The sequence below is a fragment of the Gallinula chloropus genome (genome assembly GCF_964237585.1).
Source record: "Gallinula chloropus genome assembly, chromosome: 2".
Taxonomy (NCBI): Eukaryota; Metazoa; Chordata; class Aves; order Gruiformes; family Rallidae; genus Gallinula; species Gallinula chloropus.
In genome coordinates this window covers 158,976,314-158,992,476 of record NC_140086.1, presented here as the reverse complement: position 1 = coordinate 158,992,476, position 16,163 = coordinate 158,976,314, and the positions used below count along the sequence as shown (strand labels likewise).

Sequence of the window (16,163 nt, the reverse complement as noted above, 5' to 3'; positions counted from 1 at the left end):
GATCCCTCTGAAAGGGAAGGGTGGCAGGGGGGAGTTTGCAACCACCCACCCAATTAAAGGCCCATGCAAATGGCCCTCACATGCCTTCAAGGAGCATGCATGCTAATTTCAATATGCTTGACCAACAGCAGAAGACGCAGTAATTACTAACCAATTAGCATAACTTTTTTCTAATCCTGCAACAAGGTTGGTGTGCTGCAGATTCTGTGTGCAGGGTGCCAGCTTTGTGGACTCACCACTGAGCACCCATCTCTGCTCAGACATGGCACAGCTCAAATACCTCTGCTCTGGGCACGTGGTGGCATCCTGCACACCAGGTAGTGACCCCTCTTTGGGGCAGCACCAGTACTGCCCATTCCAGTTTCCAAATGGTACCCAGTTTGGTTTTCTTCTAGGTTTTGGGGGGTTTTGGTTGCAGCACAGTCACTCCTCAAAAAATGCAAATAATTAAAATAATTACTGCAAAATGCATTAATTAATTAGCTTATTTACTTCTAAATCTTCTTGGTGAGAGGGTAGAGGACTATTCTGGGAGCAAGTCACCAGTGCAGCAATGGCAGAGCTGAAAGCTTAGTGTCACTGCAGCAGTGAGTGCATCACTGATCTCCCACCTGTTGATGGAGCCTAGATGAACCTGTGCCTTCTAAGGTCATGGGTTCAGTCTTGCTTGGAGCACCAGGGTGCCACCTATAGTGTTTGCACAGTGAGCAAGAATTAATGGACTTAATTAGTGGAGAAGAATTAATAACTTAATAATTTTCCCTCTATTTTTTCAGTTTGGCAATCCAAGCCTCCAGCAATGCTAGGGAAGTTCTCCAGGAGATCAGAGGAGGCAGGAGGTGGAGTGTCAAACATGGTGTCTGCAAGCTGAGGAAGAAGGAGCCTGTAAAATGAGGACTGACACATACTCCTTGTTGGCCCAAAGCTGGCGTACAGCCCCAGCACCCTTTCCCTTATGGGGAATAAAGTGCAACCATTAAAGACACTCTGATGTGTGTGTCCTGATGGTCTTTGCATCCTCCCAGACAGTCCATCCTCAAAACACTGTGGCTGCTTTGTACCTGCCAGCTGCTTGGGTTGCAGGGCACTGCTGCCATGAAGGACTTGGTTAAGCCTGTGATGCTAAAGATGCACCCATGTCAGGAGTGTGGTAAATCCTTCAGCAAGAAAGGAAACCTGAAGAGACACCAGCGGATCCACACAGCAGAGGACCTCTTCACATGCAGGGAGTGTGGGAGGCGCTTCACCACCCAGGGCCACCTCAGAACCCACCAGAGCATCCACACAGGAGAGAGGCCCTTCTGCTGTGGGGAGTGTGGGCGCTGCTTCTGCCTGGAGATATGCCTGGCCGCCCACCAGAAGACACATGCCAAGGGTGGTCCCTACCTCTGTGCCCACTGTGGCAAGAGCCTGAGCACAAAGATCTACTTCAACATCCACATGCGGACCCACACGGAGAAGAGACCATTCGCCTGCACGGAGTGTGGGAAGAGCTTTGTGAAGAAGGGGACCCTGACCACCCACAAGGAGATCCACAAGAGGGAGAAGCCCTTCAAATGCCCCGACTGCAGCAGGTGCTTTGGGCAAAGTGCCACACTACTGGCCCACCAGAAGATACACCTCCGCGGGGGGCCTTTCATTTGTACTGAGTGTGGGAAGAGCTTGAGCACCAAGCGGTATTTCAACGTCCACCAGAGGAACCATGCTAAGCAGAAGCCACTCGAGGGACATACCAATGGTGTGTCTCTCCAGGTCATCCAGATTAAAGAGGAGCCTGATTTTGCCTTCAGGTTAGAGGAAAATATGTTCCATGAAGATGTAGCCCAAGGGTGTAGCACTCCTAGGAACCTATCCAATCCAAAAAGCCCTCCTTGGAAAATCCAGATGAAGGAGGAAGCAGAACGACCCACTGCTGACACAGAAAATGTTACTGCTATAGCCTGCCAGAAACCTTACATCAAGGAAGAACCACCAGAAAACCCAGAGTATGGAAGGTTCTTTGATCCAGAGATCCCACTGATGGCTTTACAGGGAAGACAGCTTAAAAAGGAAGAAGATGCTGATGGGCAGCATGAATGGGAAGTCCCCATAGCCTGTAACCGGGTGCTCCAAGTAAAGGAAGAAGCACAGGAAAAGTCTGAGTTTGGGACGTATTATGGACATAAGCCAAACCTCAGTGCTATCCAGAGGATCCAGATTAAAGAGGAACCTGGTGTGAAGGCAAATAACCACGAGAGCCAGAGCCCAAAGAGGAAGCAGGAGAAATGCCATCGGCCCACCAAAGAGAAGATGCTGCAGAACAGGGAGAAACCCATGCCCAAGAAAGATCCCTCAGCAAAAGGAGCTCCCAAGGGTGAACGGATATTCCCCTGCCCCGAGTGCGGGAAGACTTTCAATCAGAAATCCAACCTGACAAGACACAGGAAGATCCACACGAGCGAGGGGCCCTACAAGTGCGGCGAGTGTGGAGAGAGTTTCCGCATGAACCGCAAGCTGATCCGCCACCAGCGAGTCCACGTGAGCGAGCCCTTCAAATGCCCCGAGTGCGGGAAGAGCTTCACTCAGCGGTCAAATCTGGTTCGGCATCAGAGGATTCACACCAAGGAGGAGCCCTACCAGTGCCCTGAGTGCGAGAAGACCTTCAACCAGAAGGCCAACCTCTTCCGTCACCAAACAATCCATGTCCGCATGGGGCCTTGCAAGTGCACCAAGTGTGGGAAATGCTTCCCCCACAAGCGCCACCTGATTAAACACCAGCTGCTCCACTCCCGAGGTGGGGCCTACAAGTGTGGGGCCTGTGGGAAGCGCTACCGGCTAAAGAAGTACCTGAGGAGGCACCAGAAAATCCACACGCGGGAAGGAGCTTCTTCAGCAAAATGGGGGGAGGCCACAAGGACTGGTAGTGAAGCCCACCACACTGAACAGAGAGCACTGGCCTCCATGAAGAGCGAAGAGGAGGACTGAGCACGTGTGGGGCCTGGTCCTGAGGGAACATCGTTTGGGAAAAGGTGGAGACAAATTCTGCTCACCTTATATGTGTAGTATCTGGGGGTGGGTAGGTCAACCTCGTGGGACAAGTGAGGTCAAGGGGGCAGAGCCCTGCTGCTTTTCTGAAGACAACCCTTGGGGTTTCATTTGCTTACCACTATGGGATGGGGCTGGAGAGCTCTCGGAGATGAAGGGTTAAGAGCTTGATACCTTTTATAATGGTATGCTTGCACCTCTAAATGCTGCCAAAATTGTGGACGCTAAAATGGTCTTGTGTGGGCATCGTATACCATACTTCTGAGAAAGCTGAAGGGTACCTCTCCCACCTAGAAAAAGATTTAAAGCAACAGCCAGCTCTGTTTTCCTTCACGTAGCACTGGTCCACACTTCGACCCTACTGGGCTAATAGACCCTAGCAAACTGGATGTTACACTACTGCCAGCTAGACCAGGGCTTTAAGCCTTTAAAAAAAAACCCACAACGCTCTCAGACTGGCTTAAGCCAGGCCCCTACGAGTAAGTTGTGCAAAATCAGTGATGTTTTTTCCAAAGCTAGCCCAGAGTCCAGCAAATAGTAGCTTGGTTTGTGACCCCCACAACCCTACTGTGTGCATGTAAAAGAGAATGGCTTTTCTTAGCATCAGAGAGCTTTACATCTCTGATATACAGGTCGCTTTGCCACTGCAAGTCCCAGAGGCGTCAGTGACTTCACCAGCTTGAGTGACATCGGTGCTGTTTCTCAGCCACCTGCTTCCCTACCTGTTATTGTGAAGCTCCTGCTGGGATGCTGACTTCATTGAGCACAGTTTAGGGAAGTAAAACCAAGCAGCAGAAGTAGTAGTAACAGTCTTCAGACCTTATGAACTAGAGAACTGCAAACTATTTTCCTGTTGGGATGCTTTCCCTTCCTCTCCCTGGTGAGACTGTGCAGCTACTCAAAAGCATGTACAGGTCAGGAGTCTTTATTGCCCACTGCTAATGATTTGATTTGAGTGCTCACTAGTCAGATGGGTCCTAGTGTCTTGAAAGTCCTTAGTGAAGTGGAGATGTGGAGGGAATTCCCAATCCGTTGAGCCATTTTGACTTCCCTGCAGCACTGCTTCCTGGACACCTGGGCACTGCAGAACAAAGATACATTAGGGTTCATTGTGTTGCTATAATATGTGGAGTCCAAGAGGCAAGTGGAAAAATGTCCCATGGTGAAACAGGTAGCTCTACCTCTCTGGTTTTGTGCAGGTAAAGAAGCCCCATCCCCAAAGCACACACTGCTTCCTTTTCCCAGGACACAATGTGGATGGCATCCTTTTGGAGCCATCTGAGAATCATGTCCAAGACTTTGGGCAACTATCAGCTGTAATGCTTTACACCCACGCTGCTGGTTGTCTCTGCTGCCTACTCTGGAGCAGCTGCTTCTCTGGGAAGGGAAAATGAGGGATGGAGAGAAGGAAAGGAACAGGAGAAAATGTTCTTGAGCTTTGTCTTTACCAGCTGCTTGGACATTCATGTGTTGAGGGGCTTTGTTGCAGTGACTCAAGCACAACACCGAGTACAGCTGCCAAACCCCAAAAGCACAGAGTAATTTTCATGTTTAGAGACCCTCAGACTTTGATATGTCAGGCCCAGGACATGATATCAAACAGCAAACCTCACCAACAGCCTCTGAAGGAGCCCATCTCTGTACCCCCATCTATAAACCACAGCCAAACTGCTGGAGATGAAGTTTTCCCTCAAATCCATGAGACCTGGTGGAGGTTTGTTTCTGGGACAGAAAATGCAGACATACAGGCAGAAATTACAAGTTTAGGATGTTCTAGGGGCATCTAAGGGATGCCCTCGTTAGAAAAATGGGCCTGGATTAGATGGTGGGTAGATGGTTCACTATAGTATTAGAAAACTATATTCCTTGGGAAGAACATGGATGAGCCATGCTAGCAAAGCAAAACAGCTTCTGGTAGGCTTGCTGAGGGGCAGAAGTCCATCAGAGGCCTTTTGTGAGGAGAAACTATCCATCAGTTGGCTGGCATTTATTTCCTTTCCATTAGCTTAGGGTAGCGCCGTAGAGCTTCTTACCAGCAAGAGGAACTGGTATGGGAGGTTTGCTGGTTGTAATACTGTGTCCCTGCACATATACAGGGTGGTGAGCCAATGTCCAAGTCTTTCATGGGTACCACTGGATCTTCCACTGTTGACCATGGCCAGTGTGGGTGTCCCAGCTTTGGAGGAAAATCAGGGTTGATTGATGGTTTGTAATATCCCCTCAATAAAGTCAATATTTAAAGAAAAAAGGAAACAAGGTGAGTGTGGCTTTTGTTTAATTTTGTTTTGTGGGTTTTCTTCATAAGCTATCACTGAAAGCACACTACATTCTACCCACAGTGCAACAGGGGAACAATGCCAGAGCAAGCTTCATGCCACTGGTAACCCAATGGATGTTGCTGGTGAAGAACTGACTGCATTGACCAGCTCTCCCCCAGCTGTGTTAAGAGCTCAGACCTCTACATACTGAAACACAGGGCTCCAGTGTGTGACCCACACACAGGTCCCATATGAGGTGCCCAAGCTCAGGGCTAGAAGGATAAAGGCCTTAATGGGAGGCCTTGACCTTTCTGGATGACCAACTGGAGGCCAGGAAGAGCATCTCAAATTAGACCAGACACCATGGTGTGAGAAACTGAAACAATGTCCTCAGTGTGGGTGTTTTTATCCATAAGCTAAACACCTTCAGTGTCCTGCCCATGACAGCACAATGCTCGAAGTGCAAAGGGAGTCTTCCTTGGCTACAACAAAGATCTGTCTGGGACATTACCCTACACCTTCCTCCAGGATGCCTCCAAAGAGGTGCCTTGCAGATAGCTTGGGCTGCCAGCTGTGATGCCTGCTGCTGACAGTTGTGTTGGGTTTGGATCAAGACCATGGAATAATACCAGCTCCATGAGAAAAAAAAATCAGTTATCTGTTGTTTGAACAGAGCCAAATCCTCACTCCTCAGCAGACAAACAGCCTTCATTCTTTTCTCCCTAAACCCATTCAAAGAGCTCCCAGAAAATAATAAAATGCTTGAATTCCAAATCACTGCCCCATTCTCCGCTGCATGGATTTTATGCAGAAAACCATATCTGTAAGCACTCACTGAACAGGGTGAGTCACCAAGAGAAAAGAAGGACCATAAGGTTTGATTTTGCCTTCAGGTCTATGCAGCAAATTCAGCGTGGTCAAGCTGAAACCAATGGAGTTACATCAAAGTTAATCAAAGCTCTGATGGATGACTCTTACAAAGAAACATTCTGGTCTTGCACAGTGGGTCAGGTAGGGCTTTGTCTTGAGACAACTGCTCTGCTATTTCTAGCCAATCCACATTGTTTCTGTGGATTTCAGGAGGAATTTTACTGTGAGACTTTGTTTTGATCACCTTGTTGATTCATTGACTATCTGTGTATGTCACCTCAGCACCAGTTCTGTCTCCACCATGTGGCACAGCCTGGCTGGAGGAAGGATGTAGATAGGCTGTGTTGAGGAGCACTGGTGCAAGAGTGTATATTCTGTGCTTCGATGGGATGTATGGTGCTGATTTGTGCTCAGCATGTTCTGGTATGGTGGGAATGAGAGGGTCTTTAGGGCCAGAGCAAACATCTGCTCCGACATAAGTGCCTTGGGATGTTTACTTGGCCTTTGAGAACATGACAGTTCCCATGAGAACTTCTTTGAGACTCCCAGGCTGCAGGGAGCCTGGTGTCCCCACAGATGGAGAGTGAGGAGAGGAAAATGACCAGGGTGAAAAGTGGGTGAGCATCACATACTTGGACACGTGCTTCATCTGTTTGCTTTCAACAAGCAGCCTCCATGAGGAATGAGCATTTACCACCACTTTAGCTTCTTTCCATCCTCTCTGGAGCCACAGTGATGCAACCAGGTAGCACCTTCTGGGACCAGGTTATCAAGCTGCATGGGCACACATGGTGCACACCACAGTGTTCCCAAAAGCACCTGTAAACCTCTCTGCCTGCATCTGTGCACAAGAGCTGAAGCACAGGAAGGAAAGGTGAACCAGGAGAACTCGTTTCCTTACCACGAGCCCATGTCCACTCATAGCTACAAGCTGATTCTTAATTGCAAAACCCACTAAGCAGCCACTTGCACGCCTGCCTCTGTTCCCAGCTAAGGATTCAGGCATGACCAGAAGCTGAGGAGTTTGTGATTAATTTCCTTATCCCTGGATAAGAGCCACCCAAAATCAGGTAGCTCACACATACACCCCAGCCCTACGGATGTAACAGGTAAGATGGTCACTCTGCAGGCAGCAGCATCTTAGAGGTACCAGTGGAGCAGAGCTGAGCTCTCTGAGACTTTCCTCCTGTCTATGAAGTGCTGCACAGTAGAAATCACCCCAGACCCTACAGATGTTCCTTATTGCCTTTCTCTATTGAAGCCCAGGGGGACAGAGAGCTCTCATGGGGAGCTCTTGTTCCAAGCAGGACCTGCAGAGGTTCACCCTTTGCTTTCCCAGCCCTTTCCCCATCTTATCATCCTGGGGAAGCGAGATGCTCTCAGAGACAACAGACACACCTAGCCAAGATGGTCCAGGAGCTCAGTTCCTGCAGCACTGTCTGCATCCCTTTGAGCCCCTTTCTCTCCTCCTTTTCTGGGTAGTTTTAGCAAGGGCTTCCTGTGGCTGGGGGAACAGGGAGTCCTTGACATCTGCACTCCTGAGAAAGATGGGCTTGGATTGCCTCCTTCATTAACAAGGCCTTGTCTGCCTGAGAAACTCTCAGCCAGCTAACTCTTAATGAAGGTAAAGTAAATGGGGCTGGAGGGAGGCTGTCCCTGCAGCTGGGACATTCACTGTCCCTCTGTCCTTTGCTACACTGACACTGGGAGTTGGCAGGGAAGAAGAAAGGGGAGGGAGGGATTCACTGATGCCTGAAAATATTTCTCATCGATAGGAAAGCCTATTTCCAGCAACATTTCCATGGGGTATTTCCCAGTCCTCACCAGATGCTCCTTGAGTGTACTCACTCTGGTTTTTATGCTAAGCACTCTTGTGTTTCCCAGGCCCAAGGACACACCATGATTAGTTGCCTGTCAGCATGGGATTTCTTTTACCTCAAAGATTGTCTTGTTAAACATCTAGCAAAGTCTGTAGCAAAGAAAACAACAGTGTACTTTTCATCTCAACTTCTCCTTCCAAACAATAAGCCAAATCCAACTTTAGCTCAACATAAGGGGGCCCCTTTCTGCTCAACAAATTGCTTGCAGATGCTGGGGCTCAAAGCAGCTCAGACACTCAGGCACAGCCTAACTGACATTGCTGAACTCCACTCCAGTTTCTTTTCCTGTTTTCCATGAAAAAAAAGGTTGAAAAAGATTTATTATTTAAGTTTACATGGAACAAACTCTTGGCTTGCCAGCAGATGAGTTGCTGCCACGTACTCATCCAGGTTTACTTTAAATAAAGGGCTCTTGAGATTTCCTAAGTGCCTAAATAAAAATGGGTGGATGAATCTGGGGTGTAAGTGCTTTCGATGGAAACAACAGCACACGTTTCCAACACCCCAACAGCGAGAAAGGGTGGTGGGTGTGACCAAGCCTGCTGTATTTCCATGGTTGGCTACAACCAGAGTAGTTGTCTGGATGAAAGAGGGAGTAAAACAAGCACTCTGCCTTCCAAATATATAGGCAAAACTTGGAAATGAACTGAAGCAGAAGCTGAGGGGATAACTCAATGCCAGAGCGCAGAGCTGAACACAGAAGTCCCAATAGCAACCTCTGCTTGGTGCTTTCTACATCAAGCCTGCATGGTACTTTGACTTCCCTTGCTCAGCAGTAGTGCCAACAGTCAGTAAGGTCAGCTCATTGATCCAGCCAAAATGGAATCTTACTTTGAGATTGCACCTGGAATATTGTGTCCAGTTCTGGTCCCCTCAGCTCAAGAAGGACACAGAACTCCTTGAGAGAGCCCAGTGCAGGGCCACCAAGATGATGAAGGGAGTGGAACACCTTCCTTATGAGGAGAGGCTGAGGGAGCTGGGCCTCTTTAGCTTGGAGAAGAGGAGACTGAGGGGTGATCTCATTGGGGTGATCTCATTAGTGTTTATAAATATGCAAAGGGTGAGAGTCAGGAGGATGGAGCCAGGCTCTTCTCAGTGATGGCAGCGAAAGGACAAGGGGCAATGGGTGCAAACTGGAGCAGAGGAAGTTCCATGTGAATGTAAGGAGGAACTTTCACTGTGAGGGTGACAGAGCCCTGGGACAGGCTGCCCAGAGAAGTTGTGGATTCTCCTTCTCTGGAGACGTTCAAACCCACCTGGATGTGTTCCTGTGTGATTTAGTCTGGGTGATCCTGCTCTGGCAGGGGGGTTGGACTAGGTGATCTTTCGAGGTCCCCTCCAACTCCTGACGTGCTGTGATTCTGTGAAGCTGCAGTTCCTGCTCTTCGCTGTATCTAGGGCAGTTCAAGCACTTACTTCACAAATGACAATTCTGGATGTGCTTTTTCTCCAGCTTTGGCACCAAGATGCAGTTTTATTTTTTTTTGCCCAGCAGGTCTACAGTCTGGTGGTTTGAAGAAAGTAGAAGCATCATGAAAGGGATGCTAAAAACAGGAACCAGATCAGGAATCGTAATCGGCAAGGAGAAGTGAGAGCTTCTCCCCCCCACCAAAAAAACCCCAAACCCTCAACAAAGCTAAATAAAGACAAGAATCAAGATATGTTGGCTGGAAGCACGGTAGCTGCAAACATTTATTCCCTGGCAGCAAAGCAGCTGGCTCTGCACATCAGGCCATGCTTCTGGGGAAAGCTGGGAACAAAAAGAACATGGCCATGTGGCCTCCAGACCCTCAAGACACCCAACCAGGTCTGTACACCACACATGGGAAAAACAAAGGCAAGGGGGTGTGAAGGGGACTCTGCCAGCAAAGCCAGTGCAGGGAAAACAAGATAAAGAAAAGAAAAGTCATTTTCAGGAAGTAATATGTACCAAGCCATCAAAACACACACCTGTGGGAATAGCTTCTTGAAGAAGAGACAACCTACAGCCCACCAGGGAACGGTTCAAAGTTGTCTACAGGGTTGGAAGGATTCACACCAGGACCAAGCCACATCCTTACAATGAATAAGACAAGCAAGGCCAAGTAGACACCATCCCCAGGGCCAGGAGAGCTATGCCAAGGATAAACCTTATGAGACCTTCACTGTGGTGCACAAGGTGGTGCAGGTCCCCAGGTAAGAGTGGGGATATAGTAGGCTAACATACCCACCATGAAAGGTGGCCCAGGCTGCTCATCTCTGCAGTAGGCTCTGCTTTCTCCTCTCTGTGGTGATAGTGTCTGAATGACTAGAGGGACTGGGGATGGCTAGGGTGAACAGGAATGTAAAGGTCCCACAGAATCCCTACTGGCAGCTGCTGTCCTGATGTGGTGAAAATCATTTGGGCTGATGGGACTTCGCTCCCCTTCAGACCTTGAACCATGCATACAGATTTCTTCATGTCTCCCACCACCACCACACATCAAAATGGAAGTAAAAGCTATTTGAGAAGTGATCCAGGATATTTAACTGCAGAGGCCCCGTGCTGGAGCAGGTGGAGACATGCAGAAGATGCTGTGACCTGTGTTGGAGCAAGCCTCTGATGGCACTTGCAGCCCATGGAGAGAGACAGAGACACCGAGGTGAGGAGGGAGAGAGATCCACGCTGGAGCAGGTTTGCTGTGGGGGCTTGTGACCCTGTGGGGGACCGGGCTGGAGCAGTCTGGGCCTGAGAGACAGAGAGACATTCTGTGATTTATGACTGCAGCCATAGCAGTGACCCACACTGGGGCAACTGGGAAAGAGCTGAAGCCCTGTGGGAAAGGACTGATTTGGAGAAGTTCATGAAGGACCATCTGCTGTGGGTGGGACCCCACGGTGCAGCAGGGGAAGGGGGTGAGGAACCCCATGTAGTCACCAGACGAGCCAAATGGGTAGTTACACAAAATCAAGGCCCGTTTTCATTTTATTCTTTTTCCCCCAGTAGCTGGATCTGATGTTGAAGATTTCCCTCAGCATTCCTGGTGCTTTAATCGGCTTTTACTTCCTGCCTTTGTTTTGCTGGCAGTAAATTCATCAGCCCTAAATACACGGACTGAGAACAGACTGTGACAATAGTACACGTACCTACTACATGAGAAGCAGGGAATTAAACCATTCACTGGAACAGAGGCCAGGGTGGAAGGCTGCTGCTTCCTGAAAGCTTTGTATCCTTTTAAGCTTGCTCTTTGGTGCAAGGTGTTCTTGCTCCAGTGATCTTTGCATAGCTCTGCCCTGTTTCTGCAAGCTAAGGAGACACCAAGCTGGTGCCTGGGCTCAGCCCTTGCTGACCAGCTGCCCCCACCTTGTCCTTTCCTTGGACATTTTCTCTCAGGAATTAAATGATGGGGAGGAATAAATTATCCAGGTCCCCTTTTTCTAACTGATCTGCATTTCTTTAACTCACATTATGTCTTGCTAATAATCCTGCTGCACATAAACAAACTCAAGCTGGGGATGATGGGAAAGTGGTTACCATACGTCTCATGGAAAACTTCTGCCCTGATTAGGTGACCGCTTTTCCAACCAGGGGATTACGAGTGATGAGTAACAGATGAGTAACAGACAATGTTACTGGAGCAGGGATGCAAGGAGAAAGGGCTTTGCCTAAGCATTGTTCAAGAAAGACCCAGGAGGACAAAGAGTAGAGCATGAGCATGGCGTGGTTGGACCCTCCAGGTCTGTGTTTATGGGATGTGGTTGGGCAGTTCTCCATTGGCTTTCTAGAAGAGTTTGGCTGCCAAGGGGGGAAAGAAGAGGAACCCCTAGTCTAGCAAAGCCTCTCACCTGTGCATCTTCTCAGTGTCAAGTAAGACAATAAACCAATGTGGAAATATATTTATTTTTCCCCTATCTCAGTGCTTGTGGGTCCACCATGCTCTGAGGGTGGCTTCACCTCACCTGCATTTCTTCCCAGTGTTCTTTAGCAGTTTTCTGAGCCACTCTCACCAACCAGGCAAATTCCCAGACCCTCCAACCTCCAGCAGTCTCCATTTCTCTGTGCACCAACCACCCAGTCGAGAGAACAGGCTTGTTCCTTCCCTCCTAGAGAGGGACGTTTGTTATTCAGCACAAAATATTACGTTGCCGTGTTATTTAATCCAGTGGAGATCCACAGGCAGCATCTGTGCAGAAGATAACGTGTTTCGGGACAGTTTAGTCCTTTTCTTATCTGAGTGATTGCCATTATGTAAAGACTTTTCATTCAAACACAGAGATGGAGTTTCATAAGCGAGGGACCAAAATAATGCCAAGTAGCCAACCATCTCCCCTTGATCGCACTGGATTAGTACAATTAATCTGCAGGTATTAGTGGCCAGCAGGGTTTTGCCTGGAGGATATAATATATATTTATTATTTCATATCTGATTTTCCCCAAGAGGCAGAAAATTAAATCGTGGGCTTTTCTTCTCATTGTCCTGGTTGGGTTTTTTTTTTATTTTTTTTTTTTTTTGCAAATGGAGTTGCAGGATTTGGAAAATTACTGAGGGGCTCCTGATCAGAGAGGGGACAGCGAGCAGTGAGACCTCAGCTTGGTTTTTATGCCTTCAGAGAATGATGCGATTGAGAATTGCTGGCTGGATGAATACAAGGTGGTGTAGGACCCCAGCCAGGACCTGCTGGGGTTAATGGGAGGGTAGCAAATGCCACCAGTATAGCCAGCCCTGAAGGTGCTTTTCAGATGCTGTTGCACTGGAGGAAACCAAAGCTCAGAAATACAGAATTACTTACCTGGAAAAAGATCAGGAATCAGCACCTATTTAACCCAATCAATTGGCTTAAGCACAGCCAATTAAGAAGAGAAGGCTCTGGAGGGAGCAGCCTTCCAGTACCTGAAAGGTGTCTGTAGGAAAGCTGAGGAAGGACTGTTCAGGAGGGAGTGTAGCAGTAGGACATGGGGTAATGGTTTTAAACTCAAAAAGGGGAGATTTAGGTTGGATATTAGGAAATAGTTCTTCCCCATGAGGGGGGTAGATCACTGGAACAGGTTTCCCAGAGAGGTGGTGGAGGCCCCATCCCTGGAGATAGTCATGGTCAGGATTGATGGAGCTCTGAGTGACCTGATCTAGTGAAGGTGTCCCTGCTCGCTGCAGGGAGGGTGGACTAGATGGCCTCTAAAGGTCTCTTCCAACCTAACACATTCTATGATTCTGTGATTTCTAGCACTTACCAGTTAAGGGTTGGCATGGGTGGGTTTAGCTGCAGGTTGATTGGTGTGCCGAACACTGGGAAGACAACTGATTGTGGCTCTGGTTCTTCCCATACCTCATCTTCACAGGCCAGCCAATGGCCACCAGGAGATGCAAAGCAAAGAGGGGAAGACCAGCACCAACACACAGTGGCCTGTCCTCCAAGGACCTGTTTAATAGTATCACAGAATGCTTTGGGTTGAAAGGGACCTTAAAAATCACGAAGTTCAAACCCCCATGCCATGTCCAGGATCACCTCTCACTAGACCAGGCTGCTCAAGGCCCCATCCAACCTGGACATGAACACCTCCAGGGAAGGGCATCTACCACCTCCCTGGACAACCTGTGCCAGTGCCTCACCACCCTTGTAGTGAAGAATTTCTTCCTAATACCCAATCTAAATCTGCCCCCTTCCAATTTAAAACCATTCCACCTCATCCTTTGAAAAAGTCCCTCCATGCTGGAAGGTGCTATAAGATCTCCCTGGAGCCTTCTCTTCTCCAGACTGAACAGCCCCAACTCTCTAAGCCTGTCTTTATAGGAGAGGTGCTCCAGCCCCCTGATTGTCTTTGTGGCCTCTTCTGGACCTGTTCCAACAGGTCTGTGACCTTCTTATGTTGGGGACTCTAGAAGTGGTCCTGCTGGTCACGCTCCTTTTGATACAACCCAGGATACAGCTGGCCTTCTGGGCTGTGAGTGTGCATTACTGGCTCATAGAATCATAGAATCATAGAATGGTCTGGGTTGGAAAGGACCCAAGGATCACAGATTCCATCCCCCCTGCCACAGGCAGGGCCACCAACCTGGAGCTACACAAGGTTGCCCAGGGCCCCATCCAACCTGGCCTTGAACACCCCCAGGGATGGGGCATCCACCACCTCTCTGGGCAGCCTGTTCCAGCCCCTCACCACTCTCTCTGTAAAGAACTTCCCCTGCCTGAATCCACAGCTGGAATCCAGTGATGCAAGCTGAGATCCTCCTTCAAAAAGCCCAACAGGTTTTGCCAGTGCCTTTCATTTTCCATAGCTGTATGAGCAACGTGCTCCCATCCTCTTGCAGGGGGGAGAGCTGCTGGTTCCAGCAGAAAGCAGAGCGTTACATGATCAGCTGGGATAGGAACATGGAAATGAGTGTGGCAGAGCGATGAGGAGCTAGATGGAGGTTCAGCAGCCTCTCTTATACATACTAAACTCTGCCTACCTGGCGCAGAAGGTGAATCACAGGTCACAGCAAAGATAGGAATCGAAAAGGTTTAAGCTGAATTTTCAAAGTACATCTGTTGGAGCTGCCTGGGTTAGGACAAGCCTGTCACCTCCAGCTTATTTAATTATTTGTTTTAGCCAGGGGGGGATTTTTGCAAGGCACAGGCTGGGCAAGCTTCAGGTGGTACCTTCAGGTGGTACTTTCAGGTGGTGGCTGTGCTCCCTGCCCCGGCATCCCCTCAGCAGAACAAACCCAGCGTTTTCAGGATGCCTGTTTGTAATGAGCACTTAAGACCAAGACCAATCCAGCCCCCAAAACTCCTCTGATCACGCAGGTTGCCCAGCTGTAAATAACTGCATTTCATCAGATGGATCCCCCCAAACCCCATGAGCTCTTAACAGGGCGGGGGGCAAACCTTGCTTTACTCCCCAGCTATACTCTCCTCCCCTGGACATGAACTGTGATAAGCTACGTTTCTAAGAGCTTCCTGGGATTGCTGTCTCCCACTAAAGCCCAGGCTGCGGCAGCATTTTCAGCCCGTGAATTAACACCAGCGTTAGAGCAACTCGGTGGTGGGGGTCTAAGGCTGAGACACCCAGAGGAGTTAAAAATAAAACATAAGAGTTTCAGTGGCTAAACACCTCCCTGGCCCTTGCTATTCTCTGCCTGATAGCACCCTCTTCTGGGAAGCTGAAGGGTGCACCCCGCTCAGCTGGCGGGGTTCTCTCCTTAACCTGCTTTTCCAGCAGACAAGTAAGAACCTCAGGAGGTGTCAGAGGACTTAATTAAAATCTGGCACGGTGCAGATTCTCTCTGCTGCACGTTGTGCTCAGCTGGGCACATCTCGCAGCGACACGGCTGGGAGCTACGAAGGGGATGAGCAGCTCAGCTGCCCAGGGACGTGGAGCAGGGCCAGGGAAGCCCCCACCAGCACCCACCCATCAGCTTGGAATCCAGCCTGCAGTTCCTCCACCCCCCCCCCCCCCCCCCTCATCCCTCGCCTGCTGCAATGGCAGGAGCATCTTGCTGGTGGCCAGGGCTGGTCAGGTCTCCACCCAAACGGATTTCACTGAGTCATAGGGGTTGGAAGGGACCTGAAGAGATCATTGAATCCAACCCCCTGCCAAAGCAGGGTCCCTAGGACAGGGTGCACAGGGAGGTGTCCAGATGGGGCTGGAATATCCCCAGAGAAGGAGACTTCACACCCCCTGGGCAGCCTGTCCCAGGGCTCTGTCACCCTCACCAGGAAGAAGTTCTTCCCCATATTGGTGTGGAACTTCCTGTGCTCCAACTTGAGGCCATTGCCCCTTGTCCTGCCCCTGATTTATCATAGTGCAGCTGCTTCCAGGGCTTGTTGGGACTTAAAAACCTTGTTACTTAAACTACAAACCACACACAGGGTTTACCTGCGTCCTGGGCTAGCCCTCCCCTTTGAAGGTCAAGCAGTGAAGTTGGGGCAGAGTTTGCTAATTAGTTCCCTGGTGATGGTTTCCCACTGATGGCTGCAGGCTTTTATTCACCCTTACATTAAGGAAATAGTATTGCCACATTTGCTGGCAGCATGGAGGTGCTGAACTACCTTTCTTCTCAAGCATGAGAGCAGCAGGGAGATGGACAAACAGGAGTTTCCAGCTCTTGCTCCAGAGCCAAGGATGGGAACCAGCAGGTCTGACACACAGAGGGTCTATGGATGCAGCCCAAAACCCCCAAGTCATTTCAGG

At 49.4% G+C, this 16,163-nt stretch overlaps 1 protein-coding gene across 1 annotated transcript; it reads left to right on the top strand.

The window, feature by feature from the left end:
• Positions 1-1,095: 1,095 nt before the first annotated feature.
• LOC311189126 (uncharacterized protein) lies at positions 1,096-2,964 on the top strand (the record flags this gene model as incomplete). Its single annotated transcript, XM_084260706.1, has 1 exon — positions 1,096-2,964. One exon carries the CDS (start codon positions 1,096-1,098, stop codon positions 2,962-2,964), a length of 1,869 nt encoding a protein of 622 aa, XP_084116832.1.
• Between the last annotated feature and the right edge of the window lie 13,199 nt (positions 2,965-16,163).